Source organism: Harpegnathos saltator, unplaced genomic scaffold, assembly GCF_003227715.2.
Source record: "Harpegnathos saltator strain DR-91 unplaced genomic scaffold, Hsal_v8.6 scaffold36, whole genome shotgun sequence".
Classification (NCBI taxonomy): domain Eukaryota; kingdom Metazoa; phylum Arthropoda; class Insecta; order Hymenoptera; family Formicidae; genus Harpegnathos; species Harpegnathos saltator.
In genome coordinates this window covers 796,398-813,897 of record NW_020230161.1, presented here as the reverse complement: position 1 = coordinate 813,897, position 17,500 = coordinate 796,398, and the positions used below count along the sequence as shown (strand labels likewise).

General features: G+C 44.7%; 2 protein-coding genes across 3 annotated transcripts in view; both read left to right on the top strand.

Moving 5' to 3' along the window:
• Positions 1-6,838, top strand: part of LOC105190857 (dynein regulatory complex protein 9) — a 6,998-nt gene extending 160 nt beyond the window's left edge. Inside the window, exons 2-7 of the mRNA XM_025300397.1 lie at positions 2,782-3,537; positions 3,600-3,704; positions 4,260-4,500; positions 4,701-4,907; positions 5,357-5,488; positions 6,530-6,838. Coding sequence (XP_025156182.1) covers positions 3,386-3,537; positions 3,600-3,704; positions 4,260-4,500; positions 4,701-4,907; positions 5,357-5,488; positions 6,530-6,730 — 1,038 coding nt within the window. The 5' untranslated portion in view covers positions 2,782-3,385 and the 3' untranslated portion in view covers positions 6,731-6,838. The remainder of the gene's footprint in view (positions 1-2,781; positions 3,538-3,599; positions 3,705-4,259; positions 4,501-4,700; positions 4,908-5,356; positions 5,489-6,529) is intronic.
• Positions 6,839-14,679: 7,841 nt separating this feature from the next.
• Positions 14,680-17,500, top strand: part of Atac3 (Ada2a-containing complex component 3) — a 4,469-nt gene continuing 1,648 nt past the window's right edge. Inside the window, exons 1-8 of one of the 2 annotated variants that reach the window (XM_011153829.3) lie at positions 14,680-14,823; positions 15,225-15,327; positions 15,449-15,604; positions 15,679-15,876; positions 15,951-16,281; positions 16,367-16,636; positions 16,725-16,996; positions 17,087-17,500. The exon at positions 17,087-17,500 is cut by the window's right edge and continues 1,648 nt beyond it. In XM_011153829.3, coding sequence (XP_011152131.1) covers positions 15,265-15,327; positions 15,449-15,604; positions 15,679-15,876; positions 15,951-16,281; positions 16,367-16,636; positions 16,725-16,996; positions 17,087-17,338 — 1,542 coding nt within the window. In that variant the 5' untranslated portion in view covers positions 14,680-14,823; positions 15,225-15,264 and the 3' untranslated portion in view covers positions 17,339-17,500. Of the gene's footprint in view, positions 14,824-14,866; positions 15,328-15,448; positions 15,605-15,678; positions 15,877-15,950; positions 16,282-16,366; positions 16,637-16,724; positions 16,997-17,086 lie in introns of those variants that run through there. The other variant, XM_019844941.2, reaches the window with a different exon arrangement.

Sequence of the window (17,500 nt, the reverse complement as noted above, 5' to 3'; positions counted from 1 at the left end):
CCTAGCATAGCTGCTGTCAGCTTGGAGAAAACGCGTGGGATAACCCCTCGGGAGTGTTACCCCAGAAGGGTAACTCCTGTTACGGGGGTACATATATATTTTTTTCTTCTTATTTGGAAAGGTTACGTTTTTATACTAATGTTATCCTTCGTGTTCTCGTGAAGATATAGAGATTGATGCTAGTCCCTTTTATACGAGTGGACAAATTGGAAGGAATTGATCGGCGAAATCGATTAAACGGGATTATAGAAGCTGGGAGCTTGTTAAGAAACTTTTAAATTTCTTATTGTGTCCTCTTTTCTATTCTCGATACATTGATATTACTTTATGTTTTTTGCATCAGACTTCTTAGCTTTGTAAGATTAAACAAAGTAACCTCATTAAATTATTTAGTAAAAAATGGAAAGACATTTCTCCTTTAGACGTATCTTGTTGCGTATGAAAAATTTAGTTTCCTTGGACGTAGCGAATATTAGAGAGAGATGAAAAATATTTGAAGTTTCAAGAGTTAAAAATTCATAACGGTGTAATATTTAATAACTCTCTGCACACTGGATTTACGGTGCTATCACGTCGACACCGTTTATATATATTTTGCGCTTCATCTACTCAAGACTCTCTCGACCTAACGGATTAACTCGTTTTTGCGCAGCGCCATTCACACATCGTCGCGGATCATATTTCACACGCTTGACATTTTCTTTGTCTAATCTTTGCATCTCGCCGGGCTCGTTCTTAAGCTGGAAAGTCCCAACGACATGTATTTTGCCACGTGTCAAATCGTGATTAATCGACGGCGGGTCCCGGCAATCACCACAGAGAACAACTCGTCGCACCTACGCGCGGAAACGTACACACAGGACACACAGGACACACAGGACACACAGGACACACAGCCGGTGGGAACTCGAGAAAATTCGACGGGCTTCATTGTGACGAGTGACATCATTACCTTGTTTTCGCGAATTCACGATCCGGTGTCCTTTACGTTAAAACAAGAGAGCGAGCCCGAAGGGTAACGAATAGGACCCCCTTTGCAGGCGATGCAGATTCGATTAAAGTCTCCCTCTCCCGACGTGAGAAACTTTTCCAATCAAACTGGTACGTGCCTCTCTTTTTGCCCTCGCTTTTTTGCCCGCGGGATTTTTTCGCCTTCTACTTATGGGTGGGACGTTAACGTGATCGGATAGTAATTATGTCGATATCAATTTCACTGTTTTCGATTTCGCCCGCCCGCTTCGCCCATGGGAGTGGAATAATTGATGAAGAAGCGAACCGCGCGCGCGCGCGAACTCTCCCCCCAGGCAGATCAAGCGGAACGATGTTCATCGAGTTTCCACGATTTTCCCTCCCTTATGTAAATATCATTCGCGACGACGTGTAAAACGCGTCTATTTTCGCGCAAAACACGTCGTATCTGATCGCGTTTATCCGCAATTCCGAAGCGTACTATTGCGTACACTCAGCAGAGCTTACGTGAGCGCGCGCGTGTGTATATGTGTGTGTGTGTGTGTGTGTGTGTGTTTTATCGTCGAGTTACAATCGAGCTGCAGTTACGCGGTTACAGAGTTGGCAGGCCGGCTAATAAACGCGAGAAAGACCGCGATATACCTTTATCGCGCGAGCGAGACGAGAAGGCGAGTGTGAGCGAAAGATTTCACAACACTTAAAATCGATGATACGAGACAGGCGTCCCATGGCGTTGCGGCGAAACTGCACGGTACATTTCTTCGGCTTCGTGTAAGCCAAGATGGACTTGGAGGACTTGGCTCAGTTTATACGCCCGCGCTAAATGTCTACACTCTCAAAAGCGGGTTGGAACTTTCCCGCGAGAGACTGTCTTCCAAGTTTTCCGAACGAGCAGAATCGCGTCCGGCGAGTGTGTGCCCGATCGCGCGCGCGCGCGCGCGAGTGCATTAAAACGAAACTCCGGCTCTTTCTCGTTTCTCGATGTTAACGAAATTGCGCGGCTTTACACGGGGTGACCCGGCCAAAGTTAGATTAAAAACGTCACACGTCACTCAGATATCGTATTCGCGCTCTCGACATTATGAAAGAGATCCTTTCGGCGAATGCCTCCTCTTCATTTGCGTTAGCTCTTTACGCGAAAATCCGCCTGCCTCTCCTCCTTTTTTTACGTCAATTGCCGCTTTAATGTCCATGGTTGCCGAGCGTTCGTTTCCACGGCAGCCCGCGGTAATGGATCAAACTGTTTAAGCTCGCTCGAAAGGTTTGCCGAGCTACCGAATTTGCTTGTCTCTCCCTCCCTTTCTCTCTCACTCTCTCTCTCTCTCTCTCTTTCTCTCTCTCTCTCTCTCTCTCTCTCTCTCTCTCTCTTTTTGTTACTCATCGCGGGCCGCTGTATATAGATCGATGTAATGCGACCGCGTGTTCGTGCTCGATGCAATAATTATAACGTAAAAAAGAATATCCGCTTATTTGTTACGACTAACGAACGACTGACTTTCCGCACGCGTACAGTGGCATTCCCTTTCGGCGTTCATTACGAGCACCAACAAATGACCATTCGGTGTGTGCATGCGTGTGTGTGTGTGTGTGTGTGTGTGTGTGCGTTTTTGCGCGTTATTGTACGAAAAAATATAATTCTGTCCCGAAAATGAGAACGTAATATCGCAATAGTTTATAATTATTATATAATCAAGTTAAAATGGATATAATATACGTCAGTGAGAGAAAGGTGGAAGAAATATATATTACGTAAAAAGAAATACTTCATAAACATACGTTGCATGTTTTTCTTTTTTACCGACATTTAAACAGGTACTCTCTCACGTGGAAAAAAATGGCGTTGTTCCCTCTGCTCACATGGCTTTCCCTCTGGTATAATAACGGCAACGCCGGTATCCGCCGGAATTAAATTCAACATCCGCAACATAAATCGCGTCCTCTCTTAATCGATCATTCATTGGTGCATCCGTTTCTCCAAAAGGACAATCAGTATTCCGAGTGCACCGTGGACGTTGCTCAGAATTTACGAAAGCAATGGGAGTAAACTGGAGAGATTGCCCCGAGTCTACGCACGGACGCGTGATAAATTGGCTCATCAGACGAATGTAGACTGACATGATGTATCTACCGGTCGGCCACGTTCAACATTGAATTCCCTCATGTTGGGAATAAAACGTGTGTACGTACGCGTGTACACGCGTGTGTGTGCGCAAGAAAACCGAAGTCCAGACTCTTAGGCGCGACGACGTTGCGCCATGCAACAACTTCCCATCGTCCTCGCTAATTCCCACTGCGAGTAATTCCCGCGATTTCGCGGACACTGCCACTTCGTGTGTCTCGAATGCGAGCGCGCGTATGTGAAAAAGCGCGGTGACTTGCGAACTCGCGATAAACCGGTCCAATTCGCGAAAATACGATGGCAACGATAGAAGCTGACAGTCCTGCGGGACTCTCGCCTGCGGAACGCGACGCTGTCTTGGAGATCCTGAAGGAGTGCGCGGACTCATTGGCCGTTTACCAAAATACCCTGCGACAACCGGCGACCGCTGACGCTTTCCTCGAAATTGGGTACGTCCAACGAACAGCGCAATAAAACGCGGGGGTTATGACGGTTTCTGTATACACCGCAGGATTTCGGAAACGTCAATTCTGCAGTCACTCGACGGAGACGCCGCTGACGTGGGGATGACGGATTCACGGAGGGAAGCTGCGCGTGAAAAGCTCCGGCAAGACAGGTTGTTTATGCCGTCCGATAGTGTAAGGTCGATCCACGCAGCGGCGGATCCACTCAGATAGATAGGACGAGATGTCACGTGTCGGACGGGGCCTCAAGATATGTTGCGTAATCGAGAGCAAATCGATGTCGATGATAATTAAATTTCAAACGGGACAAGAATAATAAATGAGTTCTCTCAATTTCTAACGTTTTAACTTTGCGTCACAGTCGGATAGTAAGTACCGTGCATTTTTATTTTTCGTCCCCTTTTGGACGTTATCTGGATGTGAACTTTAATTTTGTGTTCTCTTGATTGAGATCTTCAAATGGATTAGTATTGCAATTTTAATATGTCTCTCCTTAATCTATAATTCAATTCTGTTAAGGTTTTCTCTCGCATTCTAATGACGTTATATATATATATATATATAATATATATATCGAGTTATTATAGATTACAAGATATACCGCGAAGCCTCAAGCCGCCACGATCCGCCGCTGCTCGATACGATAGCGTGTAAACTCGACTACGTGTAATCCGTTCGCGCTGATACTAAAGGACGTACGGTTGCAGTTTGTACGTGGGCAATATAATACGGGACTTGAAGCGGGAAATTAGCGAACGCGGTACTATCGAGATATTAATCGGAGAGATCGAGAGGATCACGTCGCAGGAGGAGCAGGAGCGTCTTTTACTAGAAGAGCACGAGCGGATGCAGACGGTCGTGAGCGAGTTACGAAAGACAATCGCCGATAAGAGAACGTCGAACGAGCAGGCGGAGGAACACTCGACGAAGAAGCTCATTTTGACGCGGGTATATAAATAAATACGACGCCGCGTAAGTCCAACAATTGCGCGTGAAATACAATAAATTACGTAAAGAGGCGGTGGTGAGGGGGGCCGAACGGGCGTGTCACGCAAGGACAATAAATCATCAAGTTTTAACGTTTAGCTATTACTCAGTTACGATGTGAGTGTGGTCATGATGAACAAAACTTGTTGGCAAAACGTTAGGACGAGAAGGAGAGACTGAAACTAATTAAGGACGCGGAGATGAGATACGTCCGAGCGTGGGAAGAGGCACGTCGCGAGCAGAATGTGCTGCGTTACGAGTTGGAGATGGACAAACTGGCCAAGACTCTGAACGATTGTAACGCGCGCGAGAGGAACGAGAATCGCGTGAATAGCGAATTGATACGCTATTTGACGCAGCGTATTGCGGTGAGCGCCAACTTTTTCTCTCCATAGTGCGGAGTAAAAGTTTCATACAGCTTATATATATATATATATATATACACATATACACAAGCGCAAAAATGCACGGAGAACTTTAAAGAGACCGTCGTCAAAATCAAACCGAGTGATCGAAGCGATTCGCTCAGCTATGCATGTATATTCTTTAACGAGAGAATTTAGAACGCGACTCCGGCGTTTAACGATTTTTCCTAATGGTATGCAAATTGCGAGATTCAATTTTCGAGAGAGAAAGAGAGAGAGAGAGAGAGGGCCAGAGAGAGAGAGAGAGAGAGAGAGAGAGAGAGAGAGAGAGAGAGAGAGAGAGAGAGAGAGAGAGAGAAAGAGTAATTTGTTCAAAGCAAATTTCATCGACAAAGTTTAAGACGAGATACGCCCTTGGAGAGATGACAAAAATATTTGCTTTGGACTTACAGCTGATCGGGAATCGAATCGAGGAGTGGCAACGCAGGTACGATCGGGAGGAGAAAATGTACGAGAAGGAGATCCGCAAAGTGCGCAATGAGATGGAAGACACTCGCGCGGACTTGGAGGGGCTTACGACGGAGGTAATGATTCGCGGTGCGCGACCTGCGTACGCGAGATATTTTTATTTCATTCCCACGGCGGAATTCAACCGACCGAGCGAGTAATTCAATTTGCATCCGGCCGCTCATTATTTCGGCCGCCACTGCGAATCTTAATTGCCGGATGAAGAGGATCCCGGCAATTAAGGCAACAAGCACAATCACGGGGCTCTTATTTCGCATTCTCTGTATGACTGGCTGATTTACCGCGTCACGTTTCGCCGTAAGCCTATTGGCAATCAGGCACGGATAACTTGCCTCTGCGAGTTTAAAGGGCATGCCGAAGTTTCGCCGGGGAATCGATAATTCGCGTCGAGCACGTGTCCGCTGAGATTCGCTGGAATGTCTCTCGACTGTCATTATCGATAGCCGAATATTCGAATGCTGGAGTTCGCGAGATCCGCTCGTACCTTTCGGATTGGATGTACGTTTGAGCGAAGCTTCAACCCGCTTGTCGATCGCGAAAGTCTGCGCATTTTAATCCCTCCGATATATTCCGCTGTTTGTATAATATCTTAATCCTCATCAACGATAGAGCGTTCAATTAATGACGATGCTCCGAGGTTTCTCCGACGCGCACATTGTTCTCCCGGTGTAAATTTTACACCCCCGCTTTCTTCATCAAGAACGCCTGAATAAATTTGTCACTTTAAACAGAATTACATAGATATATGTATACATTGACTCAGACGACGCGATCTATTCGCGTAACAGTCTCCTCATCAATCATATGCGCGCGATCTCTTTCTCTTCCCTTCCCCATCTCTTCCCCCCTCCCCCCTTTTCTCTCTCACGACCAAATTCTTCGGCAGATTCTATGGCCCCTCTAGCTTTTAATCGTACATCCGTCGTATATCGGTCATTATCGATTCCCTCCTTATTGTCTACGGTGATACGTGATCGGCGTGTAAAGCCGACGAATCCCGAGCAAAGGATGTACTTATTTTCGTGCGGGACAACGAACTGATAATATACGTCGGTGAGCTCGCGCTGAAGTAGGATACGGTGGTTATTGTGTTGCAGTACCGCAGTAACCAGGAATTCATCGACACATACCTTGCGGAGCAGGAGGCGCTCACAAGGCAAAAGGAGCACGAGGATCACGTGCGCCGTAGCGCAATCAGGATGCAAGCCTGGTGGAGGGGCGTTATGGTGCGCCGGAAGTTGGGGCCGTATCGACCAGAGGAGAGAAAGAAGAAGCGGGCCGTTAAGACGAAGAAATAAGTCGCTCTTAAATGTGTAACACCACGTCAACTCTAATTCTACCTGACCGAGCTAGACGGCTATTAATTTATCAGCGACCCGATCGAGGTCGTGACCGCTTAATTGATCTCCCTATATAATTATATATATATATATATATATATATCATTCTCCTGTTGGACTATTATTTATATGATATTATTGAAATACGCGGGACAGTAAGAAGGGGTAATCCGAGCATGGGAAGTCGAAGCGCGCTGAAATTATTTTCGTTCGCTCGAACGGCAGAAATCGAAAGACGGATGACGCGCGCGGGAGTGACCATTGCAGAAATTGCTTCACTGACGAAGATAATATTGATCCTGCTTATCGAAGCTGGATCACAGCGACGGAAAAAAAAGAATATGCTTTTATATTATTTTCCCAATTCGTATCGACGCGACGCTCGATGTGAGAATTCGCAAGCTCCGCGGCCGGCGAAAGAAGCAGCGGAGAGCTGCTTCGACGTGCCGGGGATGAAATGTTGAGCGATGCGAAGAACCGCGCATCAACGGCGCTATCAACGGCGCACCGAGCGAACGGAACGACGCGTTATCGGCGCGACTTTCGTCTCCTGTGATAACGAAATGCAAATTCCGCGAATTGTCGAATGCCAATTCGGTGGCTCACGCGCGCGGAGCTCAACGCGTTTCGCGGCGCAACGTACGTTGAGCGCTGACTGGAGTATTGTTCACGCAAGAATCTCATTTCCTGTGCAGCACTTCCTGGATCCCGCGGCGCGTTTCTCAAACGCTGCATGAAACGCTGTAATAATCGACACGGCTGCCTGTACGCGGCACGAAACGAACTGCGGCACATGCACGCGTCTGTGCGTAAACCGTAGCTCACACCGATGCTCCTCCTTTCCCCCCTCCCCCCCCCCGCCCCTCCCACAATCATTGAAAAGTGCGCCAGGGAAAGGTAACAGCCAGGGAGATATTTTAAATAAATTTCGCTCTCGTGAGAGTTTTTCCAGATAAAACACGCGCCGGAGTGTTTACGACGCAGTCTCGTCGGAAGCGTCGACTGACTTTCTGCTTTATTGCGATTTGATTAATATATCCTCATTCAAGAATACCCTTATGCCGGCATAAACAAAGAATAAAACAAACAATAATATGCCAACAAGCCGTGGCAGCTATGTGGTCGAGGTAATCTTTGTAGCCAGTAATTTCTAACGCGCGTATATATATCACCCGCGCGGTGTTGCGCTTGTAGATATCTTAAAATATCCCCCGAGCACCATTTCAAGCACTTTTACCCGTGCGATTTAAGAGACGCGAGTTTTAAGACGACCCGAACGATCTACCTGCTGGCGTGTCTATGACTATGCTAGCAGTTCGCAGAGTTGGAACATCCCAACTCCTATGCAAGTGGTCTACTCTCCCCGGCTGGCGACGAAAACGGCACGCCAGTTTGCCAGCATTCTCAAATTCCCGACGCTTTTTTTTTTTCACCGACCACAAGCGCGCTGGTGTGCCAGTGAAAAAGTATCGCGGAAACTATTCTTAAAAAACGCGGCTAGCTGCGGTACGAGCAAATGCATGTACGGGCCGTCGCACCAACGGCGCTTAATTCCAATGTAAGCGTCGTAATTCTAGGCGTTTTCGTAATACTTCCGGGAGGCCCGTCGTCCGGACACACACACACACACACACACACACACACACACACACAAACCTATCGATCACACGTGCAACATTCACACGGTCCAATAAAGGGAAAATGAAAATGCACGTACACGCACTCGCGTGCGTTATACGTGAGATATTATACTTGCAGATTTTTTTAATTAACGTGATACGCCACGGACTCCCAGCTTAGGCAAACCGAATATCAAAATGTCTTTTGAGCGGTCCGAATAATCTCTATCTTCGTCCTCCCCTCGAAAATATGTCAAGTATTTGTATCGAGCAGAAGTATCGTCTCGATAAGTGCAACAGCGAACGATTACTTCACGCGTCACTTTAACGAAATCATCGTTCTCCTTTTCGCGCGGCGTGCCATTTTTCAGTCAGGGGTGAAAAATTATCGGGTCGTTTTCGGCCGATTCTTCGATACGGCTGCATCTTAAATAAAACATCACGCGGATCGATCCGTGCCCTTTGCCATCGCTCGCGCCATGTACGCGCTTCTGGATAGTTTTATTTTTATGGAACGATTTACCGGAAGTATACCGCGAGGAGAGAGAGAGAGAGAGAGAGAGAGAGAGAGAGAGAGAAGTTTTAATCCGGCAAAGTTCGAGAATTTAAGACGACAGGGATGTATGAAGCGTTGACTGTTTCCCCCTCGTCGCGGGAAAGCACTCGTCGCGAGAGAACCGCGACACCGTCGAGCCCCGTGCATTTTCCCTCGTAAGAAATTCACGAAGCTACAACACGTAGCTTCGACCCGTAGCTACTACCGCGAAGCGAACGAAAGCATGCAAGCTCACCCGCGATCGTGCGGCCAGCCACCTTCTGAGATTACGATATAAGGAATGGTTAACGCGATGTGGCGGTGCACGCACATGATAGCGCGCCTCGTGTACGTGTATACACATACATATACACAATATGTGTATACGTATACGTATGTGTGTGTGTGTGTGTGTGTGTGTATGTACAATCGCTTTGCTGACCCAGCTTTCGTACATCGATAAGATGTGCTGAAAATGAGACTGCTCGAGAGAGCCGCATGAGAGACTACTCCTGCGAAATTCCGCGGTTTCGATTTTTTGGTCACCGCAAATCCCTGAATTCGCTGTATCGAAAAGTTGTCGCGGGATTGGCGCGTCGTATTAACCTTTCACGGCCGGCTGACCCAGCGTAAAACCCGCGTCATTTCCGCGGGTGTGTATTTCTGCCGGAGATTGAAACTTGCATAATTTCGTCGAGTTGAATTTTCTATCAGCATGGGAGACGAATATGATTTCCTTGCGCGTTATTATTATCGCATCTTGTCGGTTAGGTTATTTTCGCTCGTTTGCGACCCCGTTGTTTCGGCTCGCCGAAAGCCCAACGGGGTTTCAATTGCGAAGTGATGAGAGAACAACGTGTGCTTTAATTGTTTTTACAGGCTCGCTGCGTACACACACATTCGGGATCGCCTTACTGTTTCTAACACGTATATAAGCGAGATTATCTGTACGAGTGCAGAAACATAACGAAAAAGTGCAGGAAAGGCGGACGTAAACGCGGAACATATCGCGGCAAATGTCGCGAGAGACAGCATTGTGACGAGAGAGACGGCGTGCTTTTGACGTTTAAATAACTTTACGCACGACGGTCTTTGGCACGCACCGGCGCGGCACGGCGCGAATTAATCCAAGCGACCGAAATCGCTATTAGACATTCGAATGATCCACTAGATTAGATACCGCTTCGGCATTCGGACAATCCCCTCGAACGTGTGAGAGACTCGCTCGCGAGTGATTGGCAGAACGTGGTGGGCGAGCCGGGCTTCGATAATCAGACGGAAATACCGGCCTCCGAATGTATCCGCCTGATTGAAGCGTATCGACGCATTGCATCGCAGCAAATGGATACAACGTCGGTACAAGGGCGAGACACCGGCGAGATACTTCCACGAAATCGAAAGACAAGTCGCCATTTTTTCGCCTTTATTTTCATGTCATTTACGTGTCTAAGACGAATGCCTGAATGCCGATTAACGAGTGATCAAGGTCGGGAGAAAGTCAAGATCCGTCGATTATCACGACTGTTGTTGGTCAATTTTTTACACTGTTTACTCGTCTCTCACTGCGTACATTCTTACTCCCATTGTAGACGGAGCTTTATCGTTCTTTCCGATGAAAAAGAGATGTCCGATCGCGTCAAGTATTCATAAGCGAGATACGAGAGGAGGAATTAACAAAGAAATTAATTTCGCACAGATGGGGCTCGAGCGGAAGCCACAAAATGACTGACTCACAGCGGCTCGTGCGCCGGCATCTCCCGATTCGCCGAAAATTTGAAACTGATCGCCATTGAGAACGTGAACCTTCATAAAACTCGCGCTCGATAAACCGCTGTTTTCGCGTTTGCCAAATCGTACGCGGCAGACGTCAGAGGCGAAATCGTCGGACGATCAATTGCGCGGACATAGAGAACTGATTTACTCACCGGTCGATGCGTCGCCATAACCTCGTCGGCGCCAACAGCTCCGTCCGGCCGTGGCACGGCTCTCGCACTTGAAGCACTCGCGAACTCGCGCTAATGTTAATTAGCGAGATATACGCGCGACAATCGACCGTCTCGTTGCGTTCGCGACGCACTCGCAACGGGCAAACGACGCGACGCGAGCTTCTTCAACGACACTCCCGGCCACTCGTTCGGGCGCGCTGCGACAGGCGAAAAATTCGAATTACCCGGTGGCAAACTTCACGACGCTGCAGGAATGCCACCCCGCGCCGCGACGCGAAACACGACGACCGCGAGCTCGAGCGCGCACACGAAGAAATATAGCCGGTCGCTGCGACATATCTCAAGTAATACGGGAATTCATTTCGCCGATGCCGATCGCGCGCACGGCTGATTCTCTGCGGATGGCCAGCGCGAAAATAATTGACAATTAACGCGCCACGATCGATGGATCGAAAGACGAGCGCCGGCCGGCTCGAAGCACCTGCGGCACGAGCGAGTAAATTACCAATACCGGAGACGAAGGGCGACGTTAATTAACGCTAATTAACACGCCACGACGATCTCGTGCGTCACTCCCGGCAGTCGTTCGCTGGCGGAGAGACGCTACCGCGGCGGAGAAAACACGCGACGGAATTATACACAAAGGACACTGTCCTTGGCGAAAAGTCGGACTGACGAACGCGAAGCGCTGTGAAGTCAGATATAAACAAGAGTCAACTTGCCCCTTCCCCCCTTGCCACTCGGGCAAAAATTCGCGTTACGCCGATCGTACCGGTAGTGTGACGTCCGGCCGAACTGTAACTTTGTAAATACATAACTACATGCGGAGACCGCATGCTCGAATCTAACGTCGCGATAAGAACAGCCGATTACCGACGAGCCTTTTAATGCGATTGAGATTGTGCAATCCGATAAGCAAATCGATACGTTGGTGCGATTAACAGCTCGTCAGGGGGAACTAATCTACGCGTGCTACCCCGATGTATCAATTCTGTTTTCTTTTTATCAAGAAATTGCAATAATTGCGAAGAAAAGAGAGATGAATAAATATAAGAACAGATACGACGAGGAAATTTTAGCGTATCCATCTTCTACGAACTTCAGTCCCAACTCAAAGCCGGAAGGCTAGATTCTCTCGCTCAGAGATCGAACATTTATGACGCTACAGTTTTCCGCGTAAAATTGACATCGTGACAAAAACAGTCGTCGGTGTACAAAGATTGAATTGTCTATTATCAAACGTACGCGTTTGACTTGCTGTTGTTTTGTGAACTTTCACGGACGGGGCGGGAGGTGGGGAATAACCGCTATCTCTGTTATTTCGCGAATGTTCATCAGTTGTTCGGGCGCAAATATGCGAGTAACCTAATGTCGCCGAAATAATTGTATTAACGCATATGATGCCGCGATCGGTCGCGATAATGTCAATTACGATAACGAGCGGTAGCGGACAATCGATATCTATCTGGCCCGCATGTATGTGTCTGTATGTGCACATATGTGTAGCCCATCTACCTGTTCGTCTACACGCGACATTCTTCTGGATTCCATCGTCCCTCTCTTCCTTGTTCCTACTCCTCTCTTCGTCCTGCCTAGCATTCGTGTCGCATAGAGATTCATTGTTGTTGCACCTTGCTGCTCCGTTATCTCCGCGATTCTGGGTCAACTACGCGACGGGGTAAGGATAAGTCGGACATTGCTGTGAGTCAGACGAAGACAAATGAAAATGGCGAGAACAAGGATGGAGAACGAATGGAGAAGAATGTAGGGGAGGAGGCAAAGGGGAAGAATAAGGAGATCGAAAAGCGATTACTGCTGTCGTCGGACACTTTACCCCGATGTGGCATTATTCTTTTTCATCTTCTCCTCGCAATTGTGATCGATCTATTTGCTGTACATAATCTGATTATAAAATTAATTTTATCCTCAGAATGTTTGCTCAAAACTCTTTTCCGACAGATATAATATTTAAAAATATTAGGTGTACAAATGGATAATCCAAATTATTTTAAGCAGTTACGAAATCAATTTTAAATTGAATAGATTTTCCCGCTCTTTCGTGATTATGCAATGTTGACATATAGCTATTAAAAAGAACATATATAATTTGGCGAAAGGCCCAACATAACCTTCAAAAGTATTCAGTTCAGTACAGTCGAAAATGGCAACAGATAAGGTGCATATCCGACACTGCATTCTTTACGAATTCCAACAAGGAAAAAATGCTGCAAGAGCGTGCGAATCGATTTGTTTCTTTCTCGGCGAAGGCGTTGTGTCGTTGTGCGCATTTTGGTTTAAGCGGTTTAAAAGCGGTAATTTCAGTCTAATCGACAAACAACGCCCTAGAGGCCCTCGGAAGTGTGATAATGATGATTTGGAACAACTGCTCGCTGAGAATTTGGCACAAACACAAAAAGAGCTTGCAGAACAGTTGGGAGTAACGCAGCAAACGATTTCCAAACGCCATGAGATGGGAAATATCCAGAAAGAAGGAAAATGGGTTCCGCATGAACTCACTGAAACCAACAAAAATCAACGAGTGGCAGCGTGTCTTTCTCTTCTCAATAAGTAGCGTCGAAAGTTTTTCTTGTGGAAAATCGTTACGGGCGATGAGAAATGGATACTCTATGACAATCCGAAACGCAGAAAGTCATGGGTAAATCCCGGCGAATCATCAAAATCAGTCGCAAAACCCAATCGCTTCGGAAAGAAGGTTCTTTTCTGCATTTGATGGGATATCAAGGGTGTGCTTTATTATGAGTTGTTGGAGCCGGGTGAAACAGTTACTGCGGATTGTTATCAACGTCAATTAATCTGCTTGAGTCAAGAATTGGAACGAAAACGCCCGTATACTGGCAAAGGAGAACCAGGAGTCCAGTGAAATTGTTGCATGACAACGCCAGACCACACATTGCTTCCAATACAAAAGACACCGTAATGAGTCTTGACTGGAACGTCTTGCAGCACCCGGCATATTCACCAGACATTGCTCCATCCGATTATCACTTGTTCCGGTCGATGCAACACGCCTTGTCCGATATGCACTTCCAATCAGTGGATGAGATCCGAAAATGGCTTGACGACTTTATCGTGTCCAAAGACGTAACATTTTTCCGAGATGGAATTCATCAGCTGCCTGAAAGATGGCTTAAAGTTACAGAAAGCAACGGCGAATACTTTGATTGAACAATTTTATTTACTTTCTTTTAAAATAAACCTTGAATGTAGCTGAAAAAATTGGATTATTCATTTGTACACCTAATATTTAAAAAGAGAAATAATTCTTTTTAATTTTTAATTTTGAAAAAACTTCAAAGTTTTGATTTTAAATTTAAAAACTTTTTATTTAAAGACAATCAACTAGAGGACATTTTAATTTTATTCAATTTAGATACTTCATAGAAATCATTCTCGACTCAATGCCGAAGATCGAGATGAATGTTAATTAATTATTTATTGGATACGTTTCTTCTATCATTAAAAAAGGCAGTAAAATATCTGTCTAAATAAATAGTTTTATAAAAAAATCCAATAGGGATATTCTAATAGGGAATTTGGACTTCTCATCTTTAAAATAGGAAAATTTATCTGCAGGAGTATTTCAACTGAAAAATAAATTCTGCATACACATTCACAGAAAAATTGTTGATTCAATTATAAATATAAAAAACAGAATGTAACAATATAACATCTTTTACACTGGATGTATTTTCAATCAATTTTTCCCTATACGATAGCCAATAGGAATGCGCAGCATGCGACGTCGGATAACACATGAAATATTAGCTTTAGCCGGATTGCGCTAGGAATGGCGCCAAGGCGCCGCCATTTTCACGAAACTTTACCGTGGCCGTAAAACGCGAAGGCACCGACGAGGGAAGTGTACCAGTCGTGCGCCCGTTGGGCGATCGCCGCGAAATTCACCAAGAAAATGAAAATAATGCACTCATTGTAAGTACAATTCTTCGTTCGGCCCATGGACTGTACGCGAAGTGGCTAGTTTTTTTGAGCACGAAACACAGGGCCTATGGCATGGGACTTCCGTTCAATGTGAACAGGAACAGGAAGTTCCTCGCTACCTAAGACGGCGAAATAAAAACATCCTGTGGCGATGCAATTTGATTTCGAGAAACCGATAGATCACACGCGCTGCGTGCGTGAGTCGAGGTCGTGGATTTTATAATCGTTGATAAAAGAACTTGGTTATTTTTATAACCCATTTACGATTTTGTTGGTCCAAGGTCGAACGTCAGATACTAACACCTCGAAACGAGTCGCGTGCAGCTGCTTCCAACTATTCAGGAAGAACCTACTACTTACTACTGTCACTGTTATGGATAATCTCATTTTAGAACTTGTCCACTCGAAGAAAACTGAGCACAAGACACAAAAATGCAAACTGAAAGTATATCTACCCATAATATTGAGGATCTGGACACAGATGCTCTCATACCAGTAAGTAGTAGTTACTTTGTTGCGTACCGAATATGAAATGATTCATTATATGATGGGCCACTTTAATTTGGGGTAACAATCTTCTATTATAAATACTTAACAGTAATTTGAAACTTATCAGGTGGAGATATTTTCTTGTGTTACTTCACGTGCAAGATCCCAGGATACCATCTCGGTAGTAGAGCTTGGCAAGCAACTATTAGTTAGTGCAAAAACTGGAGACATCGAGACTGTCCGTGAGCTTATGAGCAGAGGTGCACCGTTTAGTACCGATTGGGTACGTCAATATTTAAAGAATTATACATATAATTTATATTGACAAAGTTTACAATTCTATCTTTCCTATTTCAGCTCGGTACAAGTGCACTCCATTTAGCTGCACAATATAATCATAAAGAGATAGCTGAGATATTACTCAGAGCTGGAATGTCGAGAGATGCTAAGACAAAAGTTGATAGAACACCATTACACATGGCAGTGTATGAGGGCCATTGTCAGATGGTACAGTTGCTACTATTTCATGGAGCAGATGTTGATAGCAGGGATATGGTATAATATCAGAATATGGATTATAAATTTGCTAAATAGTTATTTCATAGAATTAACATGAATGAATTTTTCAGTTGAGAATGACTCCATTGCATTGGGCGGTAGAACGTGAACATGTAAGGGTAATACATACTTTACTGGAATATGGGGCTGACCCAGCTGCAATTAGTAAATTTGGTAAAACACCAGTTAGTCTTGCGTTGGAGCATGACAGGCTAGATCTAGTGGATATATTGCAACAAGAAAGGGAAATAGTAGGTATTAAAGCTCACCAGCAAAGTGAAGCCAATTCTGCAGAATTAGAAGCAGCTACACATAATTTAATGCAATTAGAAGCTGATGAGATAAAAGATAAATTGGAATCATTGGAGCAACTGTCTTCGCCTAAACAGAAACTTGTCCATGGTATGACATATCTTTTTTATAAAAACGAAATTTTCTATTTCCAATGTTTATTGTATCCATTTCTTCACTTCTTGTAAAATTGCAGCTCAGGGTGAGGGAAAGCCAAAAGTGATCTTTCAACAGATTCGTGTATCTCCTAATAGTAGCGAACAAGAAAAAGAAATAAATGATATTGAAATGGTCGACACAAATGATATTATAAATAGTAAAAAACATAAAGACATCACATCAATAGGAAACGTTAATAAGCAGTTTAGATTATTAGAAGCGCATGGAATCAGAATGATACCTGTTGATGATGAATCATCTATTGTAGAAAATGCAATGGAAAGTGGAAGAACGGTGGTTTTAACAGGTTTGATTTCTCTTTTTATTTGTTACGTATTAAAAACAAAAAGGAAAATGGCATGGTGGAGTGTCCCTCATGATAATTGTTATTGTAGAAGCTGGAAAACTCGCTTTGAATTCAACTAGAGGTTCGTTTAATATAAGACGAATTCAAGTTTCTCCGCGGAAAGGAACAGCGAGAAAGGTCATAATTAAATCGAATCAAATCATAAGTCAAAATTTACCTACCGTTACGTCACGAGCTCCAAATATCCTGAAGAAATCTTCCATAGATAGTAAAGCTGGAAAAGTATTCATTACAACGGTTCCTACTACCACTACGGTACCTATTGTCAATGAATCCAGCAATTCTTTTTCATCGAATGAGGTAAAATTACTTTGTGTAAAAGATTAATAATATATGAATAATATATATAATTTTACAAATATAAAAGAAAGAACAACTTTTTTGTCTTAGAACAAAGCTGTAGTTTCTACAAAACTCGTAGAACCAATAATTTTAAAATTAAACGACGATATAGAAGAAGTTACCGAAGAAGATAACTTAGAAGACTCTAAGACCGCAACAGACATAGCGGAATTGACTAGGCAATTAATAGAGACGCAAAAACAAGCAGCTGAGTATTTTAAGCAGTACAAGAAGAAGGAGAGGGAAGTGGAAATATATAAACAGCAAATCAAGAACCTCACGGCGCAAAAGAACATCTAAATAATTTTATACAAGTAAGAATTTTATATTTAGTTTCAAAACTCACAAATCGACTCTATTTCTTTATATTAGATGTTTCACACACATACGCATCTTATTGTCGGATTCTTAAGAAAAATTCTAATCAAAATTTTTTTTTTGAGATCTAAATTTATTTTGTTT